This window comes from Hippopotamus amphibius, chromosome 5 (assembly GCF_030028045.1).
Source record: "Hippopotamus amphibius kiboko isolate mHipAmp2 chromosome 5, mHipAmp2.hap2, whole genome shotgun sequence".
Lineage (NCBI taxonomy): Eukaryota > Metazoa > Chordata > Mammalia > Artiodactyla > Hippopotamidae > Hippopotamus > Hippopotamus amphibius.
Genome location: NC_080190.1, coordinates 49,193,982 through 49,221,080, shown reverse-complemented (window position 1 = coordinate 49,221,080; position 27,099 = coordinate 49,193,982). Strand labels below are relative to the sequence as shown.

The following is a 27,099-nucleotide window of genomic DNA, read 5'->3' as shown; positions in this document are numbered from 1 at the left end:
TCTGGAGGTGATTTAAGGTTGTATACAGGAGAAGGATGTGGGAGGGTGTGCATGTAGGTTATATGCAGATACTGCACCATCTTGTGGGGGGGGGGTGTGTGTGTGTGTGTTGGGGAAAGGGGGTCCTGGAGCCATTTCCTCGAGGGACAACTATATTTCTGCGTTTATTTTCTAAGAATGAGAACTTTCTCTTATAGCTGCATGTTCTGCGTATTCATTTGCACATCTGTCATCTTGGTTGGACATGTCTATTGGGCTTTTTTTTTTTTTTTTTTTTTTTAATTTTTGTGGGGGTACACCAAGTTCAATCATCTGTTTTTATACACATATCCCCGTATTCCCTCCCTTCCTTGACTCCCCCCTCCTCGAGTCCCCCCCACCCTCCCCGCAGTCTATTGGGCTTTGATGTGAGGCTTTTAATATGTGTATCCTGTTTATTAATAGAAAAATTATCAAAGTGGTTGAATCCTGTGAGACTTGGCAAGTATGTACAAATCAAGTATACTTGACTTTTCAACCTCTTCTTTCAATGTAACTTTTATATGAAATAAAGTCACCAATTGACAGTTCTCCAACAGCAACAAAAAGTATAATTATCAAAGTTAGGAAATTTTACTGGTTGTAATACCTGCTAATTCTCAGTCATAATCAAATTTTGTCAGTTGTCCCAATAATATCCTTTACAGTCTCTCTTTTTGTCTGGTCCAGAATCCAATCCACTCACTGCATTTAGTTGTCAAATCTCTCTTGTTGTCTTTTAGTATGATACCATTTCTCAGCCTTTTTTGGCTTTTTACAACCTTGGCGTCTTCCAGGAGTATAAGCCAGTTTTTTCTTTGTGAGTAATAAGTATCTTGTGGGGAGATATTTGGAGGCTATGTAAATGTTCCATTCCTCACTATAGTGAAGATACTTTTAATTCCACTTAATGGGTGTAAATGGTTTTATCAAAATCTTTTGATGCTGATATATGGTGATTTGTGATCTTGAGAAGGAACTAAGGATGTTTTCTTATGATTATTGGCGATAACTTTTATCTTTCCTCTCACCAGAAGGTTCAGTAGGCAGCGATCGTGGTAGTATTGCGGACAGTGAAGAAGAGAACGAAGAAGAGGTAAGGGCTTTCTGCTGTGTCCAGGTTGTGGTGGGCAGGAAACTTAGGGTGTGTTTAGTGGAGTAAGTAAATAACATTTTCGTGAATTAGCAATTTGTTTATGTAAATCTTTTAATAGTGATAGAAGCCACATTCTGAAGCTTTTCCCCTTGGGGTAGGAGTTCCTTTGTGTCTTGTATGCAAAACCAAGGAAAACTGCTTTAATCTCTTTTATCGTTACCCTCCCTCTCACCTCGCCACCAAATCCTCTTCTTGCCAATATATCTTTTTTTTTAAGCTCTTTATTAGAATATAATTGCTGTATACTGCTGTACCAGCTTTTGAGGTACACCAAAGTGAATCAGCTGTATTTATACATATATCCCCATATCCCCTCCCTCCCATGACTCCCTCCCACCCTCCCTGTCCTGGCCCTCTAAGGCATCACCCATCATCGAGTTGCTCTCCCTTTGTTATACAGCAACTTCCCACTAGCTATCTATTTTACAGTTGGTAGTGTAAATATGTCTATGCTACTCTCTCACTTCATCCCAGCTTCCCCTTCGCCCCCCCGCCCCCCCCAAGCCCGTGTCCTCCAGTCCATTCTCTGCATCTGCATCCTTATTCTTGCCCTGTCACTGGGTTCATCAGCACCATTTTTTTTTTAGATTCTGTATCTATGAGTTAGCATACAGTATTTGTTTTTCTCTTTCTGGCTTACTTTGCCAATATATCTTTTTTTTAATAAATTTATTTATTTATTTTATTGGCTGTGTTGGGTCTTTTTTTTTTGCTGTGTGCGGGCTTTCTTTATTTGCGGTGAGTGGGGGCTACTCTTCGTTGTGGTGCGCGGGCTCCTCATTGCCGTGGCGTCTCCTGTTGTGGAGCACGGGCTCTAGGCGCGTAGGCTTCAGTAGTTGCAGCACATGGGCTCAATAGTTGTGGCTCACGGGCTCTAAAGCACAGGCTCAGTAGTTGTGGCACACAGGTTTAGTTGCTCCGCGGCATGTGGGATCTTCCTGGAGCAGGGATCGAACCCGTGTCCCCTGCATTGGCAGGCAGATTCTCAACCACTGCGCCACCTAGGAAGCCCTTGCCAATATATCTTGAGGGCGGCAGCTTAGATATTTTGGTGGAATCGCTGCCTGAGATACAGTCTTTGAGTAAGTTCTATCTTTGAGTAATTCTAAGGGAAAAGTCCATTTTTAAAACTTTTTTTTTTAGCTATAAAGACCTAGACCAGAAGAATGCTGAAAGCATCCACTTACATGTTAGCTTTGCTGCTGCCTCTAGCATCTGTGTACCCACAGAGCATGATCTGACTCTCTGCTCTAGGGTCTCAAGGTCTGTGGGTTGTTCGTTTAACTGGAATATTCGTTATTACAAAGGGCAGAAACCCTTTGAAGGATAGTCTCTGAGTGTTGATTTCTAGAAGGAGTCAGCTTTGTATGTGTGCTCCTCTCTTCTCCTCCTCTGTTTCCACAGTCTCCATTTCCTGTCCTCCTCCCTCCAGCCCTCCCAACAAAAAAAACCTAATAGTAGGAAATAAGTTTTTCTTAAATAACCTTGCTATAACTGGTTGTCATTAACTAACTCCTTTGCTTTTAGCCATTGAAGCAACTCTTTACCTAATTGCTCATATTAAATACTCATGCTCCCTTCTTGGGCCTGATGAAGTATAATAAGTATCCTACTTAGAGGGAAAATAGAGAATGGAGTCCAAAATGTAAAATAATACAAACCAACTTTTGATAATTTAATTAAATGTGCAACTCTTTAAATCCAGAGGTTAGAGATGATAGGACAGATCAATATGAAAAAATTGTTAGAAAGGTTTAAATGACCCACAAAAATGACATGTTAACTGGAATAGCCCTTGGCAGTATTGCCAACTCTCCACCTTATCTGCACCTTGATACTTCAGGTGACCAGTAGTCGGTGCAGAGAGACCAGTGTTGGCTGCCCCAGAGACTTAGACCTGAGATCATTTCTGTGCTTCCAAGTAAAGCCTATGTTAACAACAGGGCCTCTTTTTTTCCCCCTAAAGGAATCAGATGAAGATTTTGCCAATCATAGTGACAATGATGAAAACCGGGTAAGATGCATGTGTTGAAGTGACTTAAATTTTAATCGAAGAGTAGCATATGTACTAAATCTATACTGAAATTACTTTTGAACGACTTATAGGAAAGTAAGGATTTATTCATGTTTACAACTATTCATGCTTCCTTCAAATGTTTCATGTTTTTAGGCTACCTAGCCCCTTGTATATGTTTTTTTCAATTTTGCTTTATTGTTTATCTTCATTTTTCTTAGACAACAAAGAAGTAAAAAAAAAAAAAAAAAAGAAACAGAGCCTCTAAAACAAGGCCCAATTACCCAAGCTGAATTTTTCACATGAATTCACCTTTCCTGTTTTAAAAATTTGAGACAATAGAGCAGTAAGACTACGGAACACTCATAAAATGGGAATTTTACCATCCTGCTGTCTTAGCACTGTCTTAATTTTTGTATATCCTTCTGAGGACATATTCTTTTCATAACATGCATAGTTTATTTTCCGTTATTTTATGTTAACATAACATAAGTGTTTCCTTGACATTTCAAATAGTCTTTGTAATTTGCTTTGTAAACATATGTATATTTTTAACATACATATATGATACTATTGTAGTCTCTAAATGTGTATGGGAAATAGTTTATTTTTAAATTTTTATTTTTGAAATAATGCTGCATCCAGCGTTTTCATACATAAAAGTCCTTTGCCTCTGTGAACTCTTTCCTTAGGAATGAGGTGATGTAGAGCTACTGCTGTTGATGCTACTGTCTAATGAACATTCCAGATTAACAGATCACGCATAATGATTTTCCCAGGATCTCATTAGCGCTGCCATTATGATTTTTGCCACCACAGTATATGTTCACTGGTATATTGAGATGATCCCAGTTTGCATTTCACTTTCCTAATTGGGAAATATTTTTTCACGACAATTTCCAACTATCAAATGAAAGACTTAGCACTTTTTGGTGGTTACTCGTATTTTTTTCAGTTGTATTCACAAATGTGGCTCGTCTTTATAATTTTAATAATCAGTCCTTCTGTAGAGTGTATTTATTCCTGTGGAATTTACTATTAAGATATGTAAATTCAGACAGTTTTTCAAATAATACAACATGGTGATTAAAAGCATTGGCGGGAGAATTCCCTGGTGGTCCAGTGGTTAAGACTCCATGCTTCCAATGCAGGGGGTGTGAGTTTGATCCCTGGTCAGGGAACCAAGATCCCATGTGCTTGAGAGGCCAAAAAATACATTTACTAATGAAAAAAAAAAAAGCATTGATGGAACCATTTGTTTGTATTGTTAAAGAGAGATTCGCTGTGTGTGTACACCACTGCTAACCTCAGGGTTCTAAGGATTAAATTAGCTTAAAAAGTGCTTTTAGCATAGTGCCTAGCATAGTTTATTGACTTAAATGTTAAGCAAATTTTAAACATTATACAATTTTTACATACCAGTGGCTGCCTTTGTAAAACTTAGAACTTAACACATAAGACTAAATTTGAGTAATCTACTCCTCATCTCCTCACACTCTCCAGAGGAAACTGGTGTTACCATCTGGGAGTGCATATTTCCAAGTGTTGTTTGCTTTCACAAATATATTTTTGTTCATAGAAATGGTGTAGTATGTGTGTCAGGGGGTGGTCAGGGTATCATTCTGGGTTTATCATTCACTGTTTTGTCACTTGCTTGACCTTGGATGTCTCTGCAATTGTTATAGCTTATTCCTTTTAACTATTAGTATTTTTATTAAGATAAGACTATATTTATTTAGTTTATTTCTCTAGCGGTAGACATTTTTAATATTTCAGTCTTTTGCTATTGCACTGAAAATAAGTCTTGTGTGTTATTTGCTCTAGCACATTTACTGCTTCATAACATTTGGTGAGTTATTTGTTGTTCCCATTTTGAAGAAGTCTAAAGGCTAAGTGGCAGTATCTCTTTTTCAGCTTGATGACCATATCTAATAGTTTTAATCTGGTGGTTTATACTCTTAGCACACTGCACAAATGAGCGATGAAGATGAGGATGATGATGGTTGTGACATTTTTGCTGACTCTGAGAAGGAGGAGGAAGATATTGAGGACACTGAAGAAAATTTCAAACCTGTAAGAAAGACTGTAGTGCTATCACTTGGCAAGGTTTTTAGAAATGGTACCTAGTACTCATTCCTTTTATTGTCATTTATATTTGTAACTGTCTCATTTTGCATCATATTTGTAATTTCATTTACACTTTTGGAAATAATGGTTGAGCATCCCAAGTTGCCTTACAATTACCATTTTCTTCTCTAAATGTTAAGATTTTACAAGTTAGATCATTTAAAATATATTCAATTTGAGAGTTTTAAGACCCTAATACTCCTCCCCCCAAGCACCTCATGTTAGTTTTCTTATCTAGATCTTTGAGTATTAAAGTGAAGTATAAAAAAATAAGGAAATAAGGAGCATCTCCTTAGAGGAACACTGAGTCTTTTTCAGGTGATCTGTATGGGGTGCATATGTTTACATTTATTTAGTTAAACCTTATTTCCTCATCAGTTCAATTTCTTTGCCATTGTTTACATAGTTGTGTTAGATGTCCAAAAGTAAACTGTATTAGTTTGCTACAAAAAAGTGATTCTTTTGGTGTTCTCTGCCTGTAGAAAAAAAGTAGACCTACGTCATTTGCTGATGAGCTGGCAGCTCGGATCAAAGGGGACACAGCAAGCCAGGTGGAAGAGGAGCAAACAAGTATGTCACCGCCACCGAGATGAACTAAAGGGGTGGTGGGGAACTGTAGGACCCTCAGCTGCGCTTCGCTGAGGGTGGATTTCCTTGTTTAATCACTAAGGCGCAGGAAGCGTAAACTGTAGTTCTTATCATTTTTTGGTTTATAGATTCTTTGGTAACTGAACACTATGGACCCCCACCCCCACCCCATCCCAAGAAAAATGCACGTATGCGCATCTGTATATGCAGTTCAGGGGATTGAGGGATACCACAGAGAACCATGGGCCCCCAATGAAGAGTCCTTGGTTTAATATTTACTCCTGTTATTTTTTTTTGACTAGATAAAAATGTACTGTACACTGTATTTTAGTGATTTAACAAAGTGGAAGGATGTCAGAAGAAGTCTTTCAGCAAGTGCAGTCCTGGTATGCATGTGACCCTGATACGGTAGTTGAAGTGTTCTGCCTTTAAAAAGAGGCACTTCCGAGTGTCTGCTCTGGGTGAGGCACTGAGTGTAGTGCTCACGTGGAGCTGAGATACAGAGTTGAAGGTCTTGCTCTTAGCTTGGGAATTATGAGGATGGCAGATGTGTGTGAAGAATCAGTAGGTGAATACCAAGGGTGAACTGAGTGTGGTTAAAACTGTGAAATATTCTTCAAGCCTTATCCCCAGGGGAAGCAAAACCTCAGAAGACACTGAAAGAGAAGAAGGAAAGGAAAACTCCCTCAGATGGTAGGCGTTTTCCCTCAATTCTCTTGTTTTAGGAGGCTCTTGACTCGGAAATGGGAATATTACTTATGCAGTTCATAGAAGTGCCTCTTTAAATGCTGACAAATGAGGGCTGTCTCTGTTCACTTTCTTTTTTTTGTTCTTTTTTTTTTTATTTTTTTTATTTTTTTTATTTTTTTTATTTTTTTTGGGGGTACACCAGGTTCTGTTCACTTTCTGAAAGCATTTAAGAGCATGCTATTGGGGTGTGGGGAGAAGTGAATGTGGAGTAAAAATGCTTTAAAGATTTGAATTACTAGGTTTTGTAGGGATCATTAGCTGTCTTTCTAGACTTCTCTAGACATTTAGAAACTAGGGAGCTCTAGCATTTGTTTTCCATAAAGAATATTATATCAGGCCCTTTAACATTCAACAGTAATGTCCATTACATTTCCACTTGGGACTGTGTCAATCTGCAGATCTCTCTTCAGTGTACCCTTTTATCCCCCCATTTCTGGTGGGATAGGTCTTGAATGGCAATCAAAGCATATACTTGCTTCAGAAGAAATGTAGATGAAAGGGATTGCCTGCAGAGTTTACCCTGCTCCAGCCATTTGCAGACTTGAGAGTGGGAACCTGGAGAACCTTTCAAGGGATTCAGTGGACTGTTTAATGAGTTTTTATCTGAAGGCCCTCAGACTGCTGGCATTCAAGTAGTCCTTGTTACATACGGTTAGATAAACTCCATGCCAGGTTTGAGGTGTTGTAAAGGTTAATCCCCAGAATTGGGGTTCGAAACCTGTCTTTAATTCTCCCTGCAAAACATTCCTTTCTGTTTGCTAGATGAAGATAATTTATTCGCGCCCCCCAAGCTGACAGATGAAGACTTCTCACCATTTGGTTCTAAAGGTGGCCTGTTCAGTGGAGGGAAGGGGCTTTTTGATGATGAGGATGAAGAGGTGAGTCAGAGGTAATAGCAAAGCTCTCCGTAGCTGTGTCACGCAGGGGTCCACAAGGATGACGTGCATTTAGTTCCTTTAGTAAGGAAAGGATGGCTTCTTAGTTGGGAGTTGTTTCTACTTTCATATTTTAGGAGATCTGGAACTAAAAATCATAAAATGAGGAAATGCTATATCCTGATGTCCTTTGTTAAATAGGGAGAGGATGTGAGAGTGTTAATAGTGGAAAATTTACTTGGTTAAGTGATTATTTCTTACTTTGTCTTTGGTCTTCTTCCATGTTTGTATGTAATTCCCGAACAGACCTGAATTATTTCAGGGTCAAACTTTGTCATAGTCTTCACTTTGGAACTGATTTTCTGGCAGAACAGGAAATATGTACCTTTTTTTTTTTTTTGGCACACGGGCTTAGTTGCTCCGCAGCACGTGGGATCTTCCTGGAGCAGGGATCGAACTCATGTCCTCTGCATTGGCAGGCAGATTCCCAACCACTGCGCCACCTAGGAAGCCCTAGGAAATATGTACCTTTAAACTTTACAACACACCTTTCTGTAGAAATCCTTAACTGCAGCTCCATTTTCCTCTGCTATTTTGAACTGTGTTGTGTACTTTATTACAAGCAGAGTGACCTCTTCACGGAAGCCCCTCAGGATCGGGGAGCTCAAGCCTCTGTCAATGAAGGTGAGTGTGGATTGATGCTGGCTCTGCTTCTTCATGCACAGATTTCCAGAGCTGGTTACTCCCTATCAGGAGATGGAGCCCCTAAAGTTGTTCCCAAACCTGTTTCTCTGTTAGGCAGGAAGCTGTTGTGTTCGCCTTCATCTAGTTAAAAGTGGTTCATTTGCACTAATTCAGGTCTTGGAAAAAACAAAAAGCACCATCTGTAAACCCACATCACAGTTTTGTCTCTTAGAGAATTCACAAAAAAGTCAAGAAGGGAAAGCACTCTAGCAGTGTTGAGGATATTTTAATTTAATCAAATTTAGTTCAAAGAAACATTTCTGAAATTTTGCACATAAATTGGAGATCAGTAATTCCTCAGCCCAGCGTGAATGGGAATGATTTGCGGCATTTTTAAAAAGCACCCGTAAGCTATTTAAAACTTAAAAATTTTATTCCATTAGGTCTATGCTAGTTCTTGGGAATTGGGAATGAGTTATTTTAAGTGACTTGGTCTCTCCCGGCCACAAGTCGTCAGATTTTGCACTTACTGTGATGCTGGCTAACCTGATTGTCTTGAGGACTGGATGGAGTCAGAACTGTTGAGCCCTGCTTGCTCTGCCCCCGCCTCCCCCATTTGTGTCTACATCTTCCTTGGCCTCCCCAGCCAACCCCGCTGCTATAGTCTGCCCAGCGTCAGTGATCTTCCATGGGACTCACAGCGTAGATTGATTTAGTACTAAGGCAAAAGTCATGACATCTGTAGAGAAGACAATACCAAGGAATTTTAAAATGGCTCTTTTAGGAAAAATTAGTTTTAAAAATTCCCCTATTAGCTATGTATTGTATTGCACATATTTTAGGAAGATGCATTTAACAAGGAAAGTTGTTTTCTCTGTTGAAATATTATCTCTTTCTTTCTCGTTTTAGCATCTTCATCCGCCAAACCTGGAAAGAAAATCCCAGCAGGAGCTGTTTCTGTATTTCTAGGTATCATTGCTTAGAGTTTGTTTTTAAAAACTATATAAGTGTTGTTTTATCATTTTTTAAGATTGTCATCTTGAAAGGGCTGACTGGGGAGGAGAGTAGGAAGACCTTCAGAGGGCATTGAAGAGCTTACAGAAAGAGCTTACTTACCTGTGTTAGCTCATATTCCCTTAGAAATCAGTGGCCTTGGACTTTTTCCGGTCTGAGTGATCAGTTCATTCTGCATTGTGGGACATTTTATGTCAGTAAAGGATAGAGGTTGTTGGGTCCTGCTAATGTGTTTTGTGGATGAACAGAAACTGCAAGTTCTTGGTAGTGGCGCTGGTTTTTTTCTGCATAAAGTCAGGAAGCCTACCCACACTGGCTCACAGCTGGTTTGTCCTGTGCCTCCACCCACAGGGAACACTGATGTGTTTAGTGCCGCCTCTGCTCCATCACTGAAGGAGCCCCAGAAGCCCGAGCAGCCCACTCCAGGGAAAAGCTCATACTGCCCCCCGTCTGCTGGCCTCTTTGATGATGATGAGGATGACGGTGACTTTTTTGCGGCATCCCGTAGCAAACCTCCCAAGACAGGTACTGCTCCAGCCTCGGTTTCTGGAAATTGAGCCAGAAAAAGGAAGTTGGCCTAAACGAGACATGAAATTCCTCTAGTTCCTTATCTCTTGCAGTGCCAGAATCCCTCCTCAAGCGTTCCTGTCAGAGTTGTCTTGCCTCTACTTAAATAGTTACGGTGCCTGGGAGCTCTCTATTGTGAGGACCAATCTTTTCTGCTTTGGAAACGTATTATTAGGATTATTGTTCTTATTTAGAGGGAAATGTGTTCCCCTCTAATATCTGTTCAAGATGCTAGTTTCAACATTTTCAGTTACAGAGAAAATTTTAGTCACACTTTTCTTCCAGCATCCTTAGTAATCTATTTGAGTGGAAAGTCCATGCCAGCTGTTTAGTTCCCAGCTTCTCTGCTCTGTGCTTGAAAGCCCAGGTGACCTTGATTTTCCTTTCTGCGACAGGGTTTTCAGCCCCTTTGCCACTTTGGCACTCTCCTTTATCCTCCCCTGAAATTTCAGCCAGTTTGTCCCTGAAGTCACTCCTCTGAATCAGTTGTTATTTAATGAGCCCATGACTCTCCCAGGACTCTTGTCAAAATGCAGATTCTGGTTTGGTGGGTTTAGGGTGGGGCCTGTGATTTTGCATTTCTGACAGGCTCCCTGGTGGGCAGAGATTGCTGGTCCATGGGTTGCACTTGGTGTAGGAAAGGCTTGGTTTCATTGGTAGTATTTCCAGAAAAGAAGCATAGATCACTGAGGTGCACACAACTTATCGCCACTTGAGCAAGGAGCTCTTTGTCCTAAGGAGCAGGCGGACCAGGAGGCATCGGGAAGCAGGCTCTTTGGACTTCAGCTCCTTTTCCAGCTGTAGGTGTGAAAGGAAGGATAGCGGCAGAAATGAGAGGGAAATAACACCTGGTTATTTTATTTTATTTTATTTTTTTATTTTTTTTTACCTGGTTATTTTAGAAAGAATGCAAACTGGGCACATGATATGCTCATACCTAGGCCTACTGAAATGGCAGTGAATGAAGGGAGTACGTGCCCTCGTGCCTTGGAAGGGCTCTCACTTAGTGGGTATCAGTAACTGATTTGGAATCACAAGTAAGCCGGTACCACTTTCCTTGAGAGCTGCTGCTCTCCTGGGACATTCGAGAGTCAGTGCTCTATATCAGTGACACACACTGCATTCAGTGAAGCAGTGTGTGTGGTAGCGAAAGGTTGGAATCCGCCCAAATATTCACCAGGGGTTAAATTGTGGTCCTTCCATTCAGTGGAATTTTGTGAAGCTGTGAAGAACAGAGAGGTCTGTGTGTGTTGACATGGGACGATACCTTAGGTACACTGAGTGAAAAATGCAAATCATAAGACACAGTCTCCAAACTGTGTTATCATTTATAGCCATGTTTGTGAATAACTAGAGTTAACACCTTAGTATATCTTTTGTGGAAATCAGAAGCACGTATATCAGACTATTCCTGCTGGCCTTCTTGTTTGCGTTATGGGGGAGGTTTCAGTTTTTGCTTTTATATGCCTCTGTGTAGTCTGACTTTTTAAAAGCAGGAGCCAGCCCTCACTTCTCAGATTTCTAGAGTGGTTGACTCTTAAATGATCTTTCTTTCTGTAGGTCTCTTTTTACCCTTTATGCCAGTCTAAACTACTAAACCACTCTAAGCATAAGGTGCTGCTGCTTGGATAGGGGTGTAAGCCAGGTGGTTAAACTGTCTGTCCTGTGTTTCATTGGAGCAGCTGTTGTGTTCTTTGGAAAATTCCAACCTAGTGCATTTAATATTTCTTTTTAACTAATCAAGCAATAACATACTTTTTCTATTTGTTTTTTGGGAGAGAAGAATTTTTAATCTATGAATTTTGGGGTGGCACTTTTGATGTTGTATAATTTTATGCTGTGGTCTCTTTCTAAAGACAAAGTCAAATCCATTGCCAGTATCTTTGACGATGAGGAAGGAGATCTGTTCAAAGAAAAAACGGTATCTTTGCCAGAAGCTACTGTGAGTCAGACAGATGAAAATAAAGCAAGAGCAGAAAAAAAGGTGAGCAGGAGGGAAGACTAAACACAAAGGTGTAGACTTGGGGCATCTTGTTATTCATCTGGAACCCAGAGGGAAGTACTGTTTCCTCTCAAGTGTATAGCAAACTTCAAACATACAGAGAGTTGAAAGAATAAAATAAACACCCAAATAACTACCACCTAGATTCAGTAGTTGTTGGATTTTGCCTTCCTTGGTGTTTTTAGCATCCATTGGTGATCTTTTTCTGAATCAGTTATCATGTTGGGTGCAGGGGAACAGAAGAATATTGTTCTACTTCTATCATTTCTTCTATGTTAATTAGCTGGCATTCTTCTGAACAGGAGAGCTTTCTCTCCTTCTTTCCTGCTTTTTTAATATCGTTGTAGGCCCATGGATTCTTTATCCAACATGTTATAACCCATTAACATCATAATTGTTTGATGTTAAAATTGACCTGTATTTGGCCAATGGGCTGCATCCCCCATCACTCTATAAGTGATGGCTGCTGTCCCTTCTCTTGCTATCTTGCAGTTAGAAACCCTGACCCTCCCCACCACTGACCATCTAGGTGCCAGCATTCAGAACCCAGCAGGCTCCTAGGGTGCCCGCCTTAGGTTCCAGCTGTGCATGTCCCACTTGTGCACTGTATGAGGTAAGCACTCTGTCCTACGCTGATCCCCCAGATGTGCCTTCTGCTTTATCTTGTTTTCCTCTTCACTCACAGTTCCCTCTGCCTGGAATGTTCTAGCTTGTACCATCTCCCAGGTCCAGGTCCTGTCTGTCCTGAGAAGTTTACTTTACAGGGACTGTTTCTTCCTTCATTCCTAACATACACCAATTTTTAAATTCTTTCTCAGCTACCACTTACAGTCAGCAGTTGTTGGATTGTGCCTTCCTTGGTAATGTTAACATCCACGTGGTGATGTTAAAATTCATGGTACCTCTCTTTTTACATTAATTCTTTTTATTTATTTTTTTCACATCTTTATTGGAGTATAATTGCTTTACAATGTTGTGTTAGTTTCTGCTGCACAACAAAGTGAATCAGCTGTATTTATACATATATCCCGATATCCCTTCCCTCTTGAGCCTCCCTCCCACCCTCCCTATCCCACCCCTCTAGGTCATCACCAAGCATTGAGTTGGAATCTAAAAAAACAGTACTGATGAACCTCTTGTCAGGGCAAAAATAAAGATGCAGACCTAGAGAATGGGCTTGAGGACACAGAAGGGGAAGGGGAAGCTGGGACGAAGTGAGAGAGTAGCATTAACATATACACACTACTAAATGTAAAATAGATGGCTAGTGGGAAGCTGCTGCGTACACAGGGGGATCAACTCGATGTGTTAATTCTTTGTACGCACTTGATACATGTCCAAGGTCTGTGATGTTTTTATTCCCCTGGTGCATGGCCTGGGACCTTATCCTAGCAGAGATTCAGTACATCTTTTGAATGAATGAATGAATGAACCCTCATTTCCAGGTGTCTGACTTGTTAACTCTCAATTTTTTTTTCCCAACAAAGGTTACCCTCCCTTCCAGCAAAAACCTCAAGCCCTCATCAGAAACAAAAACTCACAAAGGTTTATTTTCAGATGAGGAGGACTCTGAGGTAAGGAATGCCTTTTCTTAGTTCTGGGAACTAGTTCGTGGATATGACATTGGAAACTATTTCTGATTCAGGATGTTCTCAGTAGAAGTACAAGACTTATTAAGTACTTTAGTTCTTTCTTTGAAAATAATGTTTTGAGAACACATGGTCTTTAGAAAGGAATATGTATATAATACTTTCTCTGTTGGGTTTGAATCCAGTGCATCTCCTGGGAGGAAAATTCAGGTTGCTCATATTTTAGGCTCTTAATTGATCCACAGTGTAATGAGGTGCTTGTATGAGAATAGAAATCAACACACAGCTTCCTCTTTCAGTAGTCTCACTAAACAGTGGGCATAGTGATGTAGTGATACACGTCCTGGCACAGCCTTTGGCCTTGTGACTGTAATCGTTTGTTGGCTGGCACTGCTTTGCAAACAGCCTCAGTCCTCCAGGCCCCTGCTTTGAAGCACCTTTCCAGTGAAGCAGTGACAACTCTCAGAAGCGTCATTGCATTTTCTGACTCCCACAGGCCTTGATCCTTTTAGAGCTAACTTTAGGCCAGGCTTCTAGGGGATCGGAGACCTATCTGAGAATGTGTAATAGGCAGTTATCAACCCCCTTCACAGAGACCAAAGTGAACGTGGCAGAAATTTACATGTAATTTCAAGAAATTATGAACTCTGGGTTAAGCTCTTGTGGCTCTTCTGCTCTCATAGCCAGGATGAGCAGTAGAGTGATCACTGTTGATGTAAATAAAACTTTGAGGCGTGTATTTCATTGGTAGCCAGTGAACAGAAGATAGGAATTAAGCAAAGTTCAGTTAAGCCAAACTCTGACACATACGTAGAGTGTGATGGGGCTTCACACTCTGGACTTAGCCGTATGCTCCCTGCTTCCTCTCCATCACTCACACAGACACTTTGAGATCTTTGTGCTGGCTTCACCCCTTTGGGATTGCTTGTCCCAGAATTGGACAGCTCACTTCCTCACTTTCTCCAGTTGTCTGTGAGGCCTCCTGCGACAGCCCTTTGCATGATAGCACGCCCACCAGCACACACCACACTGTGCTCCTTAGTCCCTCCTCTGTTTTATTGTCCCCGCAGCAGGTATTGCCAGGTGACACTTCGTGTCTGCTTGTTTATTGTCTCTGTCCCAGCTAGCGTAAGCTCCATGAGGGCAGGACAGCGTATTTCCCGCTCGTGTCCCTAACACCTAGACTAGTGCTTGGCATTTGGTAAGCTGTCAGGGAGTTGTCGACTACGTGAAAAAACCAAATGTGAGCAATTTTCAGTGACTCAAAAGGTGTTCTGACTATTTGTTACTATGAAACAAATCACTCCAAAACTTCATGGCTTAAAACACCAATAAGTTTTATTACCTCTTATGGTTTTAGAAGTTGACTGGGCTCAGTCAGGCATTTTTCACTTAGGGTCTCTCATGTGGTTCCAGTCTGCAGGTGGCCAGGCAGAGTGTCATCTCACTCGTGTCTGGTGCTTGGTTGGGAAAGACTGGAACAGCTGGGGCTCTTGGGAGGCACCTCTCTGTCTCTATGTGGTCTCTCAGCATGGCACCTTCAGGGAAGCTGGGCTTCTTAATGTGTTGCCTCAAGGCTTCGAAGTGAATTCCAAAGAGAGCTGCACAGAGAACTGTACAGGTGTACCTTGGAGAAACTGCAGGTTCAGTTCCAGACACTGTAATAAAATGAATATCTCAGTAAAGCAAGTCACATGAAATTTTTGGTTTCTCAGTGCATATAAAAGTTACATTTATACTATACTGTAGTCTGTTAAGTGTGCAATAGCATTATGTCAAAAAATGTACATGCCTTAATAAAAAATGCTTTATTGCTAAAAAATGCTTTCCATCATCTGAGCCTTCAGCAAGTCATAATCATTTTGCTGATGGAGGGTTTGAAATTTAGCAAGAATTACCAAAATTTAACAGAGAAACAAAGTGGGCAAATGCTGTTGGAAAAAATGTCGTTGACAGACTTGCTTGAGACAGTCTGAAACTGTCTCAAGGATTGCCACAAACTGAATTTGTGAAAAAGTGCAGCAATATCTATGAAGCACAGTAAAGTGAAACACCATAAAATGAGGTATATCTGTACTGCTCTTTGTAACCTAGCCTCAGTAGTCAGCATTGTCACTTCTGCCACATTCTGTTCATTGAGGCAGTACAGAGACCTGCCCAAGTTCGAGGGCAGGAGATAGCAACTCCACTTCTTGATGGTAGGAGTGTAAATGAACTTGCAGACGGCTTTACATCCACCACCACAGGCTTTGTCCCATGTGTATCATCATAGATTGTTTTTATTGGATACTGTCAAGGTTTTTAGGTAAGGAGAAGTAAAACAGTGCAGTCTAGGAAGAGCTTTGGATCAAAAGTTGATTATTTACTCCTGCCTTTATATCTCAAGTGTGGAGCATAAGCTTACCTTGTGGAATCATTTTGGGGAGGTGTTTAAGGTAACGGAAAAGCCTTTTTTTCCAACACCAAGGAAGATATTAGTCAAGGGTCCAAAACAACCATGTTGAAATTTGTTTTTGTTCTTTGTTTTGGTTTACTATTTCTTTTTTACAGAGCCCTTTCTTTAAGTGAAATGTTGCTGATGCTTAAAATGCAGGAGAGGCATGGGAAGCCTGGAGCTCCACCTGCGTGGCCCCTTCTACCCAAACAGACCCCTGGAACTCCATGGGGCTCAGACAAAAACCACGGGGCTGAGTGGAGCTCTTCTCAGTTAATGAAGTCATTATTGCTATATTTGAGTAGACATTGATTCCACGATAAAAAAAATAAAATTATCCAGAGAGGTCTTAGAAACTGTGTTCTTGTCCTATTTGCTTGGCTCTTGTATATTGAAATTTTTCATCTTGAGGGAATAGTTGCCCTATTTCATGTTTCTGATTCATGCAACTCAGTTTGCAGCTCTTTCTTTGCATTATAGGCTGACATTTTATGGTATTTTGGATATTTCTTCAGAATCTATCAGATCTTTCTCTAGTGTGCAATATTTCCTAGCTGTCGTTCAAGAACGCCAACCATTTTAAAGTTAAAATTGAATTTGCACTTGGTGTACCCCCCCAAAAAATAATAAATAAATAAATAAAATTTTAAAAAAAATTGAATTTGCATTTGTTTAAATTATATCATACTCTTATTAGAGGAAAGAGGGGCATAAAAAAGTAAAACAGAGTCATAGATCCAGTAATTTGTTAATCTAGCTTCTGTTTCCATTGTGAAATCTGTTTAATCTCTCTGATTCTCTGGACAGAAAAAGGAAGTTATTTTTTTAAGCATGGTAGGAAATTGATTGGAAAAATTTCCCCTGTCTTAGTCATCCAGGTGGGAGTATCAAAACCTCTGGGCTCCAGTGAGGCCACCTGGAGTTATGTGTGGGTCTCTGCTTCTCACCTGCACATAGTGAGGATAGGCTGTTGCATGTTCCTCAAGGACTGAGACAGCCAGCTTCCCTCTCTGACAAAGAGACCTGGATGCACGGCAGCTGTCATGTCATAATCTTTAGTGTTTTATATTTGATACTTTAAAAACTGGCATATTTTGTTAACCCGGAACTTTAATATTGGTCCAACAGGATTTGTTTTCTTCTCAAAGTGTGACTAAGCCGAAAGATACATCTCTCCTGCCCAGCAAACTCCCCACCTCAGTCTCGCTTTTCGATGATGAAGATGAAGAGGTAAACGTTGTTACTGCAATACGAGATAATCAAGTTTTCCGTTAGTAGAAAACCGTTGCTGATGTAGCTTTATGACCAGAGGCTCATGCAGTAGAACAAGGTGATAGGAAAGCTGTCAATCCTTCTGAGGCCTATATAACAAAAACATTTTGGTTTTTATTTCAGTTACTCGTTTCTTAAGTTCTCTTAGCTCCACAATGGGCATGGCCTTAGATTTCTTCGCCCAGCTCTGTGCAAGGCTTTATAGATTTCACTTTTAAAATCTGCCTGTAAGAAATACTTTTTAGGGGATGGAACCCAGTGATCTACAAGAATGTCTTAGATAAAGTGAGACTAGGGGGGAGAAGGCAGCCATATCTTCACCTTGCTTTCCTTTCCCACCCTAGATGAGAGAGCAAAGTGGGGGAAAGAAATGAGAGGGAAGACAACCAAACCTTCTCTCTTATGCAGTATCGTGTGGTGGCTGAGCTCATGGACTTTGGCATCAGACCCCCATGTTCATATCTTAGCTCTACCACATGCAAATCAGGGACCTTGGGCAAGTGACTTAGCCTGAGTGTCACCTGTTTTAATAGTATACAGGGTCGTTGTGATAGCTCAGACAACTAATGCACAGCCGTTTGCACAGTGCCTGGCACATAGTAAGTGCATAATAAATGTTAGCGCTGTCATTGGTGTCCCCAGTGAGTGCCAGTTCATTACTCTCACAGCCTCTCCTACCTTCCCACACTTTCCTTAAGGCTCCCTTTATCAAATGTTTACACTTCAGGACTGTTTACCTGCTGTAGTATGTTGTTAAGAGTGTTTTTCTGTCTAACTTGGGCCTGGGCCCTTCAATGGTTTTGTTCCCTTTACCTAAATAAAAGTACCTTAATAGGTACTTTGGGAATGCCATTGAAACTATAAGAATCAGCTCTTAGTAGGCCAGTGATTTTGTTTAGTAAACTATTTCTTAAGTTTGTATTGTCCCTTTAGAATTAATCAGAAACACAGGTCATCCCTTCCCTCTGTCCCACTTGTGTGTCTTTCATAGATGTAAAAGAGTAGAGAAAGCTCCTTATTTCTTTCTTTTTAGGCATTGCTCTGGTTTCTAATTCATAGAAAGAAAGATGCAGGTTGCTGGCTGCCACAGGGGGCTGTACTGCTCTCATGCCAACTGCAGGCTCAGGCCCCTTCCTAGTGAGCCTAGAGGGCCTGCCCATAGGAGGACTGGGTGGGGCAAGGTTTCCTCCTATTTCTATGTCCTTGTCCTCACATTACTCCCCCTCCTGCTTCCTCCTGGGTGTTCTTTCTTTGAATTTTATGGTATCTGTTTCCCTTCTATGGATAAATACAGTTGGAGAAGATGGTAGGCTGTTGTAGGGTTATGCATAAGTGAGAGGTGGCATTTACTAGCATTGTGTGGTTTTTGTCCCCCTGAAAGGTGCTATATATATTCTTCACTTGACTGGAGACTTATTCTCTAATAATTTGACGTGAGAGAATGTCTTTTTTGTTTTATGTGTGCAAAGTTGTCATATTCTCTGCCATTTGTTTTTCTAGGATAACCTTTTCGGGGCTACAGCTGCTAAGAAGCAGACATCATCTCTGCTGACTCAGAGCCAAGAGAAAGCCAAGCCCTCTGAGCCTTCCAAAAAGAAAGCATCTGCCTTATTGTTTAGCAGTGATGAGGAGGTGGGTTGAAAGTTATTTCCTAAAGAAGAGTAGAAGGTGGTTTGATGGATTTAAAAGTTGCAGCTATCCTAAACATTTCCTTTTTCTGCCTATTTTAGATCTAGTGAAGTTCGGTCAATGAAGACCATGTTCACAAGATTGTCTTTCTACTCTTGAAGAAAGACATTTATTATAGTATATTAACTTAAAGATTAATCTTTTCAAAATGCTTAGGAATAAAATAAGTATGGCCTTTAAATTATAATATATGCTAATTCAAATATTAGGCCTTATTTTACTTTGTTAAGTGGTCACTGTGTTTCATTAATTAAGAACTGTAGCTAGATAAGGTAGGAGTAGTCTATGCTGGTGTTATCTCCTTTTCTATAAGAGTTTTAACAATGTTTCCATTTGCTATCCGGATATATATTAGCAGAGCCAATGGAGAATACAGTTCAGCAGCTGTTCAGATTTAGCTGTACAGAAAAAGACTAAATATAATGATATTAAATACTGTGAGCATTAAAAATCTTCCTATTTTATAATAATTACTCTATTTCAACATTGTAGGTACATTATGAGGGTATGATGCAGACAGATAAATCATAGACATATTCACTTTTTTTTTAATTGAAAGCAACTTAAAGTGACACAACATAATTTGCTTTTTCTACTCAAACCTGTGAATTAATGATGGATTTTCCTTTTGTTTTTTTCTTTCTAGCATTGTTAGTGGGTGGTTCTCCCTATAATAATGGCCAACCATCAGTTGAAATTTTTTTTCTGTGGTATTATTTTGGTTCAGGGAGAGTAAAAATACTAGCTAAAGCAGGGAGCAACAGTACTTGCAGAGCAAAGATAACCAGGGTTCTAGAGCAGTGGTTCAGCTCTCGCTGTCCAGTGGGATCACTTGGAGAATGTTCGAGAGTGCTGATACAGGATTCCACCACTGGAGGTTCCGAGTTAATTGATTTGGGGTATGGCCTGTCACTGGAGTTTTCTAAAGCTCTTTTGGGCATTCTAGCATGTGGTTGCTGTTGAGCACCACTGCTCTAGGGCAGCACTTCTCAGATTATAACGTGTGAAGAAAGTACCTGGATGTACTGTGACAAATGCAGGTTCTGATTCAGAAAGTCAGGTAGAACCTGAAATTCTGTGTAATAGAAGCTGCTGCTTGTGGAACCCACTTTGATTTGCAAAGCTCTAGACTCCAGAGACCAAAGGACTGCTTAAGCAAGTGCTCAGGTGTTTCTTGATTTGAAGGGGTGGGCGTAGCTAGATGGGGTTTCCTTAAATGCTTTCTAAAGGCCGGATTCAGAATTTTGTTGTAAAAGGGTCACTAGCAGCTTTCATTGTGTCTTGTTTACATTGCGTGAACTTTTTACATATTTTTTTCCCAGCCTGCTTTGGAATTTAAAAATTTTTAAGTTCAAATATCATTTTCCTCCAAAGTTAAGAGTTCTTGATTTTTTTTTTAATGAAACATTCCTGTTCCTTCTCACTCCCCTGTATGATTAATTTTGATCTCTAAAGTGGAGAAGTTCCCTTGTTCTAACACAGAACAGGACCATAGAGAGAGAAACACTGTGGCAGGTAGTGATGGAGGGAGACACCATAAGGTCTGTGAGGTCAAAGAACCCAGCTCTCTAGATTTGAGTTCAATGGAAAGCCTTGGACATAAGCTTTCCTCAAAAGTGATACACTTAGTTTAAATACAAGTTACTTTAACAAATGCGAATTTTATTTCACTTCTCAGGTTTCTTGATCTAAATTGCCAGAGGGTTTTAATATATATTTTATCTTTTAAGGACCAGTGGAATATTTCTGACTCACAGACCAACTCGGCATCTGACAAGTCTAAAGGAGAACTTAGGGACTCTGGGACCACCCAGGACCAGGAGGTTAAGGCCATGAAAAAGACCAGCCTCTTTGAGGAGGAGGATGAGGATGATCTGTTTGCTATTGCTAAGGACAGGTGAGATAGTCATTGCAAGAAATCATTTCATCAGTGTCTGTGGTGACAGGTGAAGGTATTTGATGTGCAAGATGTCAGTTGCTGGGGGTGACATGCTGATCATTCCTCACCTGGTAATCACACAAACAAGAATGTCTTTAATTTTCACTTGCAGGTTTTTAAAAAAAAAACCTTAAAGTACTATTTTTTTGAGTTTGTTAGGGGTTTAAATACAGTTTGTTGTCTTTTTTGTTTTTTCCCTGGTATACCCTAAAGAATGTAAAGTTCTGTCAAAATTACTTAAATTTGTCATTTGGACAGAAATCTGCTCGGCATTGAGAAACATCCTGTTAGGAAGATGGTTCCCTGCAGAGCTGTGCTGTGTCACGCCAGTTGCGGGTAACCCCAAGCTGGTCTAGGTGCTCCTGCACATTAATGCTTGGACTAAAGGGCGGCAGGTTATGTAGAGTGAGCGTGGGCTGCAGTTGGTATTGTGATATGCTGCCAGATTAGCTGTGAATTCAGAATAACTCCCTTGAAAACACATGTATTTTTTCTTTTTTTGCTGGAGATCCTAAAATATTGCTTTGAAATTTAACTGAATGGTAGTAACATAAAGAGGCAATTGATTGGACGTGTAAACCCTATGCATTGGTGTGGTTAAGCTTTAATTTTGAATTGATAGATTCAAAAATGTCTCATTTCTCATATTTCTGTCTCTGAATACTACGATCTCTTCAAATGTCACCATGTCTACTTTGGGCCCCATAACTTCACCCCTGGATGTATCTTGGGCCTCTGGTTAAGAAAATAGGCTCTGGAATCCCAATACCTGATACTAAATTCTGGCCCTGCCAATTGCTCTCTGAATAGCCTTGGACAAGTTACCTAATTTCTCTGAGCCTGAGTTTTCTCATCTGTTAAACAAAAATGATAATAGTATTTCTCTCATAGTATCATTGAGAGGATTAAATGAAATCCAAATGTGAAATGCACAGTAGCTGGTACATTGTAAGCACATAAATGTAATTTACCATCATGAGTGTAGGGCAAATAACATTTCATTCCTTTATTTTCGTTGCTCTCTCTCTCTCTCTCTCTCTCCTGGGACTCTCTCCTTCCTTTCTTCCCTGGCCAGCTTCTTTTAAGGCTCAGTTTAAGCTCTGTCTTTTGAGAAGCCTTCCCTAACCCAGGCAGGTGAGAAAGATAAGAAATAGGGTCAGAGTCTAGAGCAAAAATGGCTCTCTCTTTAATCCCCCCCACCCTCTGGCTCTGTTTCACTTGAGCATTTTCTACATTGTATAGAAGTTGTTTAGGTGCGCACCCCCTTGCTTTGCCCCTGCTACACACATATGGTCATAAATGTAGAGATCAGGAAACATGTTTCATTTGTAGGACCCAATAGCAATTAACACAATATCTCACTTTCAGCAATGCTAGTTTTCATCAGAGTCTCAAAAATAGCTTTTAAAGACAATAGCAAGTGCAGGAAAGGATGTGGAGGAATTGGAGCCCTCACACATTGCTGATGGGAATGTAAGATGGTGCAAGCCACTTTGGAACAGTCTGCCAGTTCCATGAAAAGTTAAACATGGAGTTGCCACATGACTCAATTTCAGTTTTAGGTATATGTGTAAGAGAAATGAAAACATGTCCACCCCAAAACTTGCACGTGACTGTTTATTATAGTGTTATTCATAATAGCCAAAAAGCGGAAACAACTCAAAAGTCCATCCACTGAAGAAGGGATAAACAAAATGTGTTACATTCACACAAGGGACTCTTATTCAGCAGTTAGAAGGAATAAAGTACTGATGCATGCTACAATATAGATGAACCCTGAAAATATTGTGGTAATTGAGAGAGGCCAGTCACAGAAGACCATATGTATAATTCCATTTGTGTATAATATCAGGAAGAGATAAACCCATAGAGACAGAGGTAGATGAGTATTTGCCTGGGGCTGAGGAGAAAGGAGAATTAGCAGTGACTGTGAATTATGTTATGAGTTTCATTTTAGGTTGATGGAAATATGATGAACTTAGATTATGTTGATAGTTGCACAACTGTGAATATACTGACAACCACTGAATTGTACACTACAAAGGGGTAAATCTTATGGTATGTAAATTATAACCCAAAACCCATTCTGAAAAAAGAAACAGAAGCTTTGTGATGCTAACAAAGTTGCGAAATACTGCCTTATAAGCAGGGCACTCAAACATCCTTGCTTGCTTGAAGAGGCCTGCTTTGTGCCTGTCATTTCAGCCTGATGATTAATAATTTTCCCTCTTGCTCTCAGAAGTGTCCTGGTTTAGGCCATAAACTCTGTGGTCATCTTAATGTGTTTTGACATCTGTCCCTTTTAATAAATCAAAATACTTACCCCATTATTTATAATGGGAAATACTCCACTGAGCTGCATAGTTTTCTTCTGAGGACAGGTCTCCACAGGAGGCCCACATTTAACCAGCAGTTGCAGAGGGTGTGGAATGAGGTCCAAGGTTAAGGACCCACTGTCGTTATCTATTGTAACAGTGTCCAGAGAGCTAACTAGCTTTTCTCTAGCTTAGAACTTCAGACTTTGGCATCAGGTTATTTTTTTTGTGGGTCGCTTGTTTTTGGTTTTGATTTTTAGAAATTGTTCAGAAAATGATGCAGGAGATTTTTCTCCTGCTGTAGTTGCTTAATAAGATTTCTGCTTTTTAGGCATCTGATGTAGTTATTTCTGTAATATTTTGTGATTATCACCTAGTAGTCATATATTTTGGTTATAATTTGTATAAATTTTTATCAGTATATATCCTTAAAGGCATATTAGATATTACCTGATTGTGTGTGGCTGTTTGCTTTTATAATTTCTGTAGACCTAATTTTTTGCTGTCCTTCAGTGTAAGTGTCCAGTGTAAGTACACGCAGTTTGGTTAGTTAGAACATAACTCTTTGGTTAGTTATGTTCCCTAGTCAGTGATCCTCAGGTATTTTTAAGATGTAGGCAGATGTCCAGTGTTAAACTAATGAATAACCTTATATTATGCCTTGTTAATAATTAAACTTAGAAAAAAGATTATGATTCATATACTTATGGGTATATTTGCTAATTATTTTTAGTATAAGTAGATGGATACTGAAATGACTAGTATTATTTCTATCTGGGTAACATTGAATTTGGCGTTTTCATAACTTTGCCAATTCTCTAGTACGCTACTAGTTGGGTGGTTCCTTATCACATAGTATAGAAACTAGAACATGACCCTTCCGTAATTAGAACACTTTTTATTTGGGACTGCCCATGTCCAGTGCTAGGCCACCTGTGTTTCTTTACTTTTATGGTTCTATTCCTTAAAAGGTCCTGATCAATACTTGTTGTGACAGGTGTTTATTGACTACCTGTAGGGGCTGGTGGAGAACCCTAGGTGAGGAGGTGGGTGAAGACAGGTAAGAGGAAGGTGGTGAGGAGAGCTGTGGCTGGATTTCAGCTGTGGTTGCGCAACATACAGAGATGGGTGAATATTGCTGTGGTGAACAGTGAAAATGAGCTCTGCTTTCCCAGCTTCTTAGAGACTTTGTGTGGAGGGGATAGAATGATATGGGTTTAGGGTTTGAAGGGAAGGCATGGAAGCCCAGAGAGGTGCTTGGAAAGGCATGGTTAAGTGGCTGAGGTGGCACCAGGCCGTAGGTCACAGCCTGAAGCAGGTTCTGGCCCTGCAGTCTCTTGACAGCTGCCTTCTTGATCACTCTGGAAATAGGCATTGGTGCTCCCTGGCTCTTCCTCTGCCATAGGAAATGGTGAGAGAAGATGCTACGTTTGCAAATGCTAAGCATGTTGTATGCGTTGGCAAAGCTAACAGCTGGTGCACCTACAGTGAGCCAAAAGCAACCGAAAAAGGGACAAGATGAAGAGGGCCCCAGGCTTTTACACAAGAATGATGGATGGCTGGGTGATGACTTGCTAGACACAAATTGCACCTACTTCAAAGGTTTTTCTTGCTGCTTTCAATTGTGTAAGGTCAACGGATGACTTGGGCATTTTGGTGGTAGGTGGCTTCCTGTAGGTGTGGCCTAGAAAGAATATTGTATTTTTTAAATCACATTTGCCTTTAATGTGACTCTTTGTTTGTATAGCCAAAGGAAGACCCAGAGAGCATCCCTCCTCTTTGAAGACGATGGTGACAGTGGAAGCTCTCTGTTCGGCTCTCCTCCCGCATCTGTTCCTCCTACGACAACGGTATTCTTAACCTCTTAGGCCCAGGAAATATCCTTGAGGTGATGTTACATGAATAGTGATGCTTCCCTCAATCAAGTCCTAAAACCTGACCTTGGAGGCTGAGTCTTATGGAAAAACTTGTTTGCCTGGTTTTAGAAAGAGATCTTCTGGTTAGTGGTATTTTACAGGTGAAGCACACGTGCAAAGCCTGGAGAAAAGGATTTCACGTCACGCAGCCCCTTCAGTGTGCGTTGTAGGCGACTGAGTCTCAGGGGAGAGCAGGGGACAGTGCTGCTGCACTCCTCTTGGAGGAACTGCCGGGCTTAGCCCCAGTGGCATGGAATTCTGCTAACATTAGACCAGGCCAGTTAATGTACGGGTGATTCCTTATAGGAGCAAGTTTAAAGGACTAATACCTTGGTCCTGGTTTGTATTAATAGTGAGTCAGTAAAAAGGAAGGAAATTCTGACACAGGTTACAGCATGGATGGAGCTTAAGGACATAATGCGGAGTGAAATAAGCCAGTTACAAAAAGACTAATACTGTATGATTTTACTTACATGAGGTACCTTTCAAATGAATGGACAAAGAGATGTGTGATAGCTATTAATCTCAATTAGGAAGAGAGTAAAGTAAGGGCTAGGTATAGATATATTCTTATCAACAAAGCAACTGATACTTACTGAAAGAGAGCAGGAAAACCTTCGTGGGTGACATCTGAGCTGGGCCTTGGCTTGAAAGATGAGAAGGATTTGCTTGTCTAGACAGTGAGGATCAAGTGTGGAAGTTTATATTAGGCTTAAGGAATAGGGAGGATTGTTGAGGTGCAGATCGATGAGGATCATACAAAAGGGCCGGTTGATTGTCGTGTTTAAGTGTTGGTTTAATGCAAACAATGTAGGTTTGGGGTGGGATTGAAGTAATCTGGTGGGTGTTTTATTTTAGCAAGACAGCTCTGGATGATGTCATGCAGCTGAAATGTCAGGGGAGGGAGGCAGAGAGGAGAGACTAATGATTGAGTGGCAGAGGTTAGGATCTAAGTGATGGTGCACACGAGGACTGAACAGACACAGGAAGACAGGTGCAGACCGCGTGGTGGCAGAAAGCATCTGCAAGTCGAAGGTAGTGGTGGTTATTGCTTCTCCCTGTGTGTGCCCCCTTGGCTGTCCTGTCATGTCTCTCCCAACCCCAGCGCTTAGCTAATGCCCTAAAGAGGACAGTGCTGTTGGCTCGTTCTGTACATGGCCATGTTCATCAGGCACGTCTTGTTTGTTTGCTTTTGAGAATGTCATTTACTCTTTTTTTGATAGAAAAAAGAGACTGTCCCTGAAGTAGCGCCTCTGCTGTTCAGTGATGAAGAAGAGAAGGAGGCACAGCTGGGAGTGAAATCCGTGGCTGAGAAGGCCGAGTGCTCCAAGGAGTCATCAGAATTTGGGAGAACTCATGTGGTTGAGGAGTCAGGAAAGGTGGACTTTTTTTTCTGTGTAGAATCTGTTATTTTTGTCTCTCACATGTTCTTGTAAAACTCTCTCCCTCACACGCGCGCGCGCGCACACACACGTACTCTTAAATGTTTCTACCACAGAAAATAAAGGGCTCATTTGTTGAAAATCTCGAAAACACGGAGAAGTATGAAGAGGAAAATGTTTGATCCCGCCATTCAGGGAGACCTTCGGCATTGCTCTTGCCTCTCCTTCTCTTTTCTAGGCATGTGTGTGCACACAGCGATGTGCGTTTTTCCTGCTTTACGTCATTATTGTCGTTGTGTCGTTGTCCATTTTGCCCTTCTGTGTTTCATCATATTTTTCCTTTAGGTTTTCTCTCTGCACGTCTGTTCTTTCTGACTTGCTCTGTTCTCCGTAGTCTCTTTCCCCTCAGTCTTTTCTAGTCCCACCTGTACTTGAATTACAATAACAGCTTATATGTGTATTTATTCATTTATTTTTATTTATTGGCCGCATTAGGTCTTCGTTGCTGCACGCGGCCTTTCTGTAGTTGCGGAGAGCCGGGGCTGCTCTTTGTGGCGGTGCGCAGGCTTGTTGTTGCAGTGGCTTCTCTTGTCGCGGAGCGCGGGCTCTAGGCGCTCTGGCTTCAGTGGTTGTGGCTCGTGGGCTCTAGAGCGCAGGCTCAGTAGTTGTGGTGCATGGACTTAGTTGCTCCGCGGCATGTGGGATCTTCTCAGACCAGGGCTCGAACCCGTGTCCCCTGCATTGGCAGGCGGATTCTTAACCACCGCA

At 40.8% G+C, this 27,099-nt stretch overlaps 1 protein-coding gene across 9 annotated transcripts in view; it reads left to right on the top strand.

Annotated features, from left to right (window-relative positions):
* The window catches only part of WASHC2A (WASH complex subunit 2A), a 50,333-nt gene that overhangs the window by 12,058 nt on the left and 11,176 nt on the right, over nt 1–27,099 (top strand). For 6 of the 9 annotated variants that reach the window (XM_057735019.1, XM_057735017.1, XM_057735013.1 and 3 more), the window contains exons 7-22: nt 1,053–1,114; nt 3,141–3,188; nt 5,151–5,261; nt 5,798–5,885; nt 6,525–6,596; nt 7,416–7,531; nt 8,152–8,212; nt 9,122–9,181; nt 9,578–9,751; nt 11,650–11,777; nt 13,283–13,369; nt 16,947–17,048; nt 18,591–18,722; nt 20,510–20,676; nt 24,781–24,883; nt 26,173–26,328. In XM_057735019.1, the coding sequence (XP_057591002.1) occupies nt 1,053–1,114; nt 3,141–3,188; nt 5,151–5,261; nt 5,798–5,885; nt 6,525–6,596; nt 7,416–7,531; nt 8,152–8,212; nt 9,122–9,181; nt 9,578–9,751; nt 11,650–11,777; nt 13,283–13,369; nt 16,947–17,048; nt 18,591–18,722; nt 20,510–20,676; nt 24,781–24,883; nt 26,173–26,328 (1,667 nt within the window). Of the gene's footprint in view, nt 1–1,052; nt 1,115–3,140; nt 3,189–5,150; nt 5,262–5,797; nt 5,886–6,524; nt 6,597–7,415; nt 7,532–8,151; nt 8,213–9,121; nt 9,182–9,577; nt 9,752–11,649; nt 11,778–13,280; nt 13,370–16,946; nt 17,049–18,590; nt 18,723–20,509; nt 20,677–24,780; nt 24,884–26,172; nt 26,329–27,099 lie in introns of those variants that run through there. The other 3 variants (XM_057735016.1, XM_057735012.1, XM_057735020.1) reach the window with 2 other exon arrangements.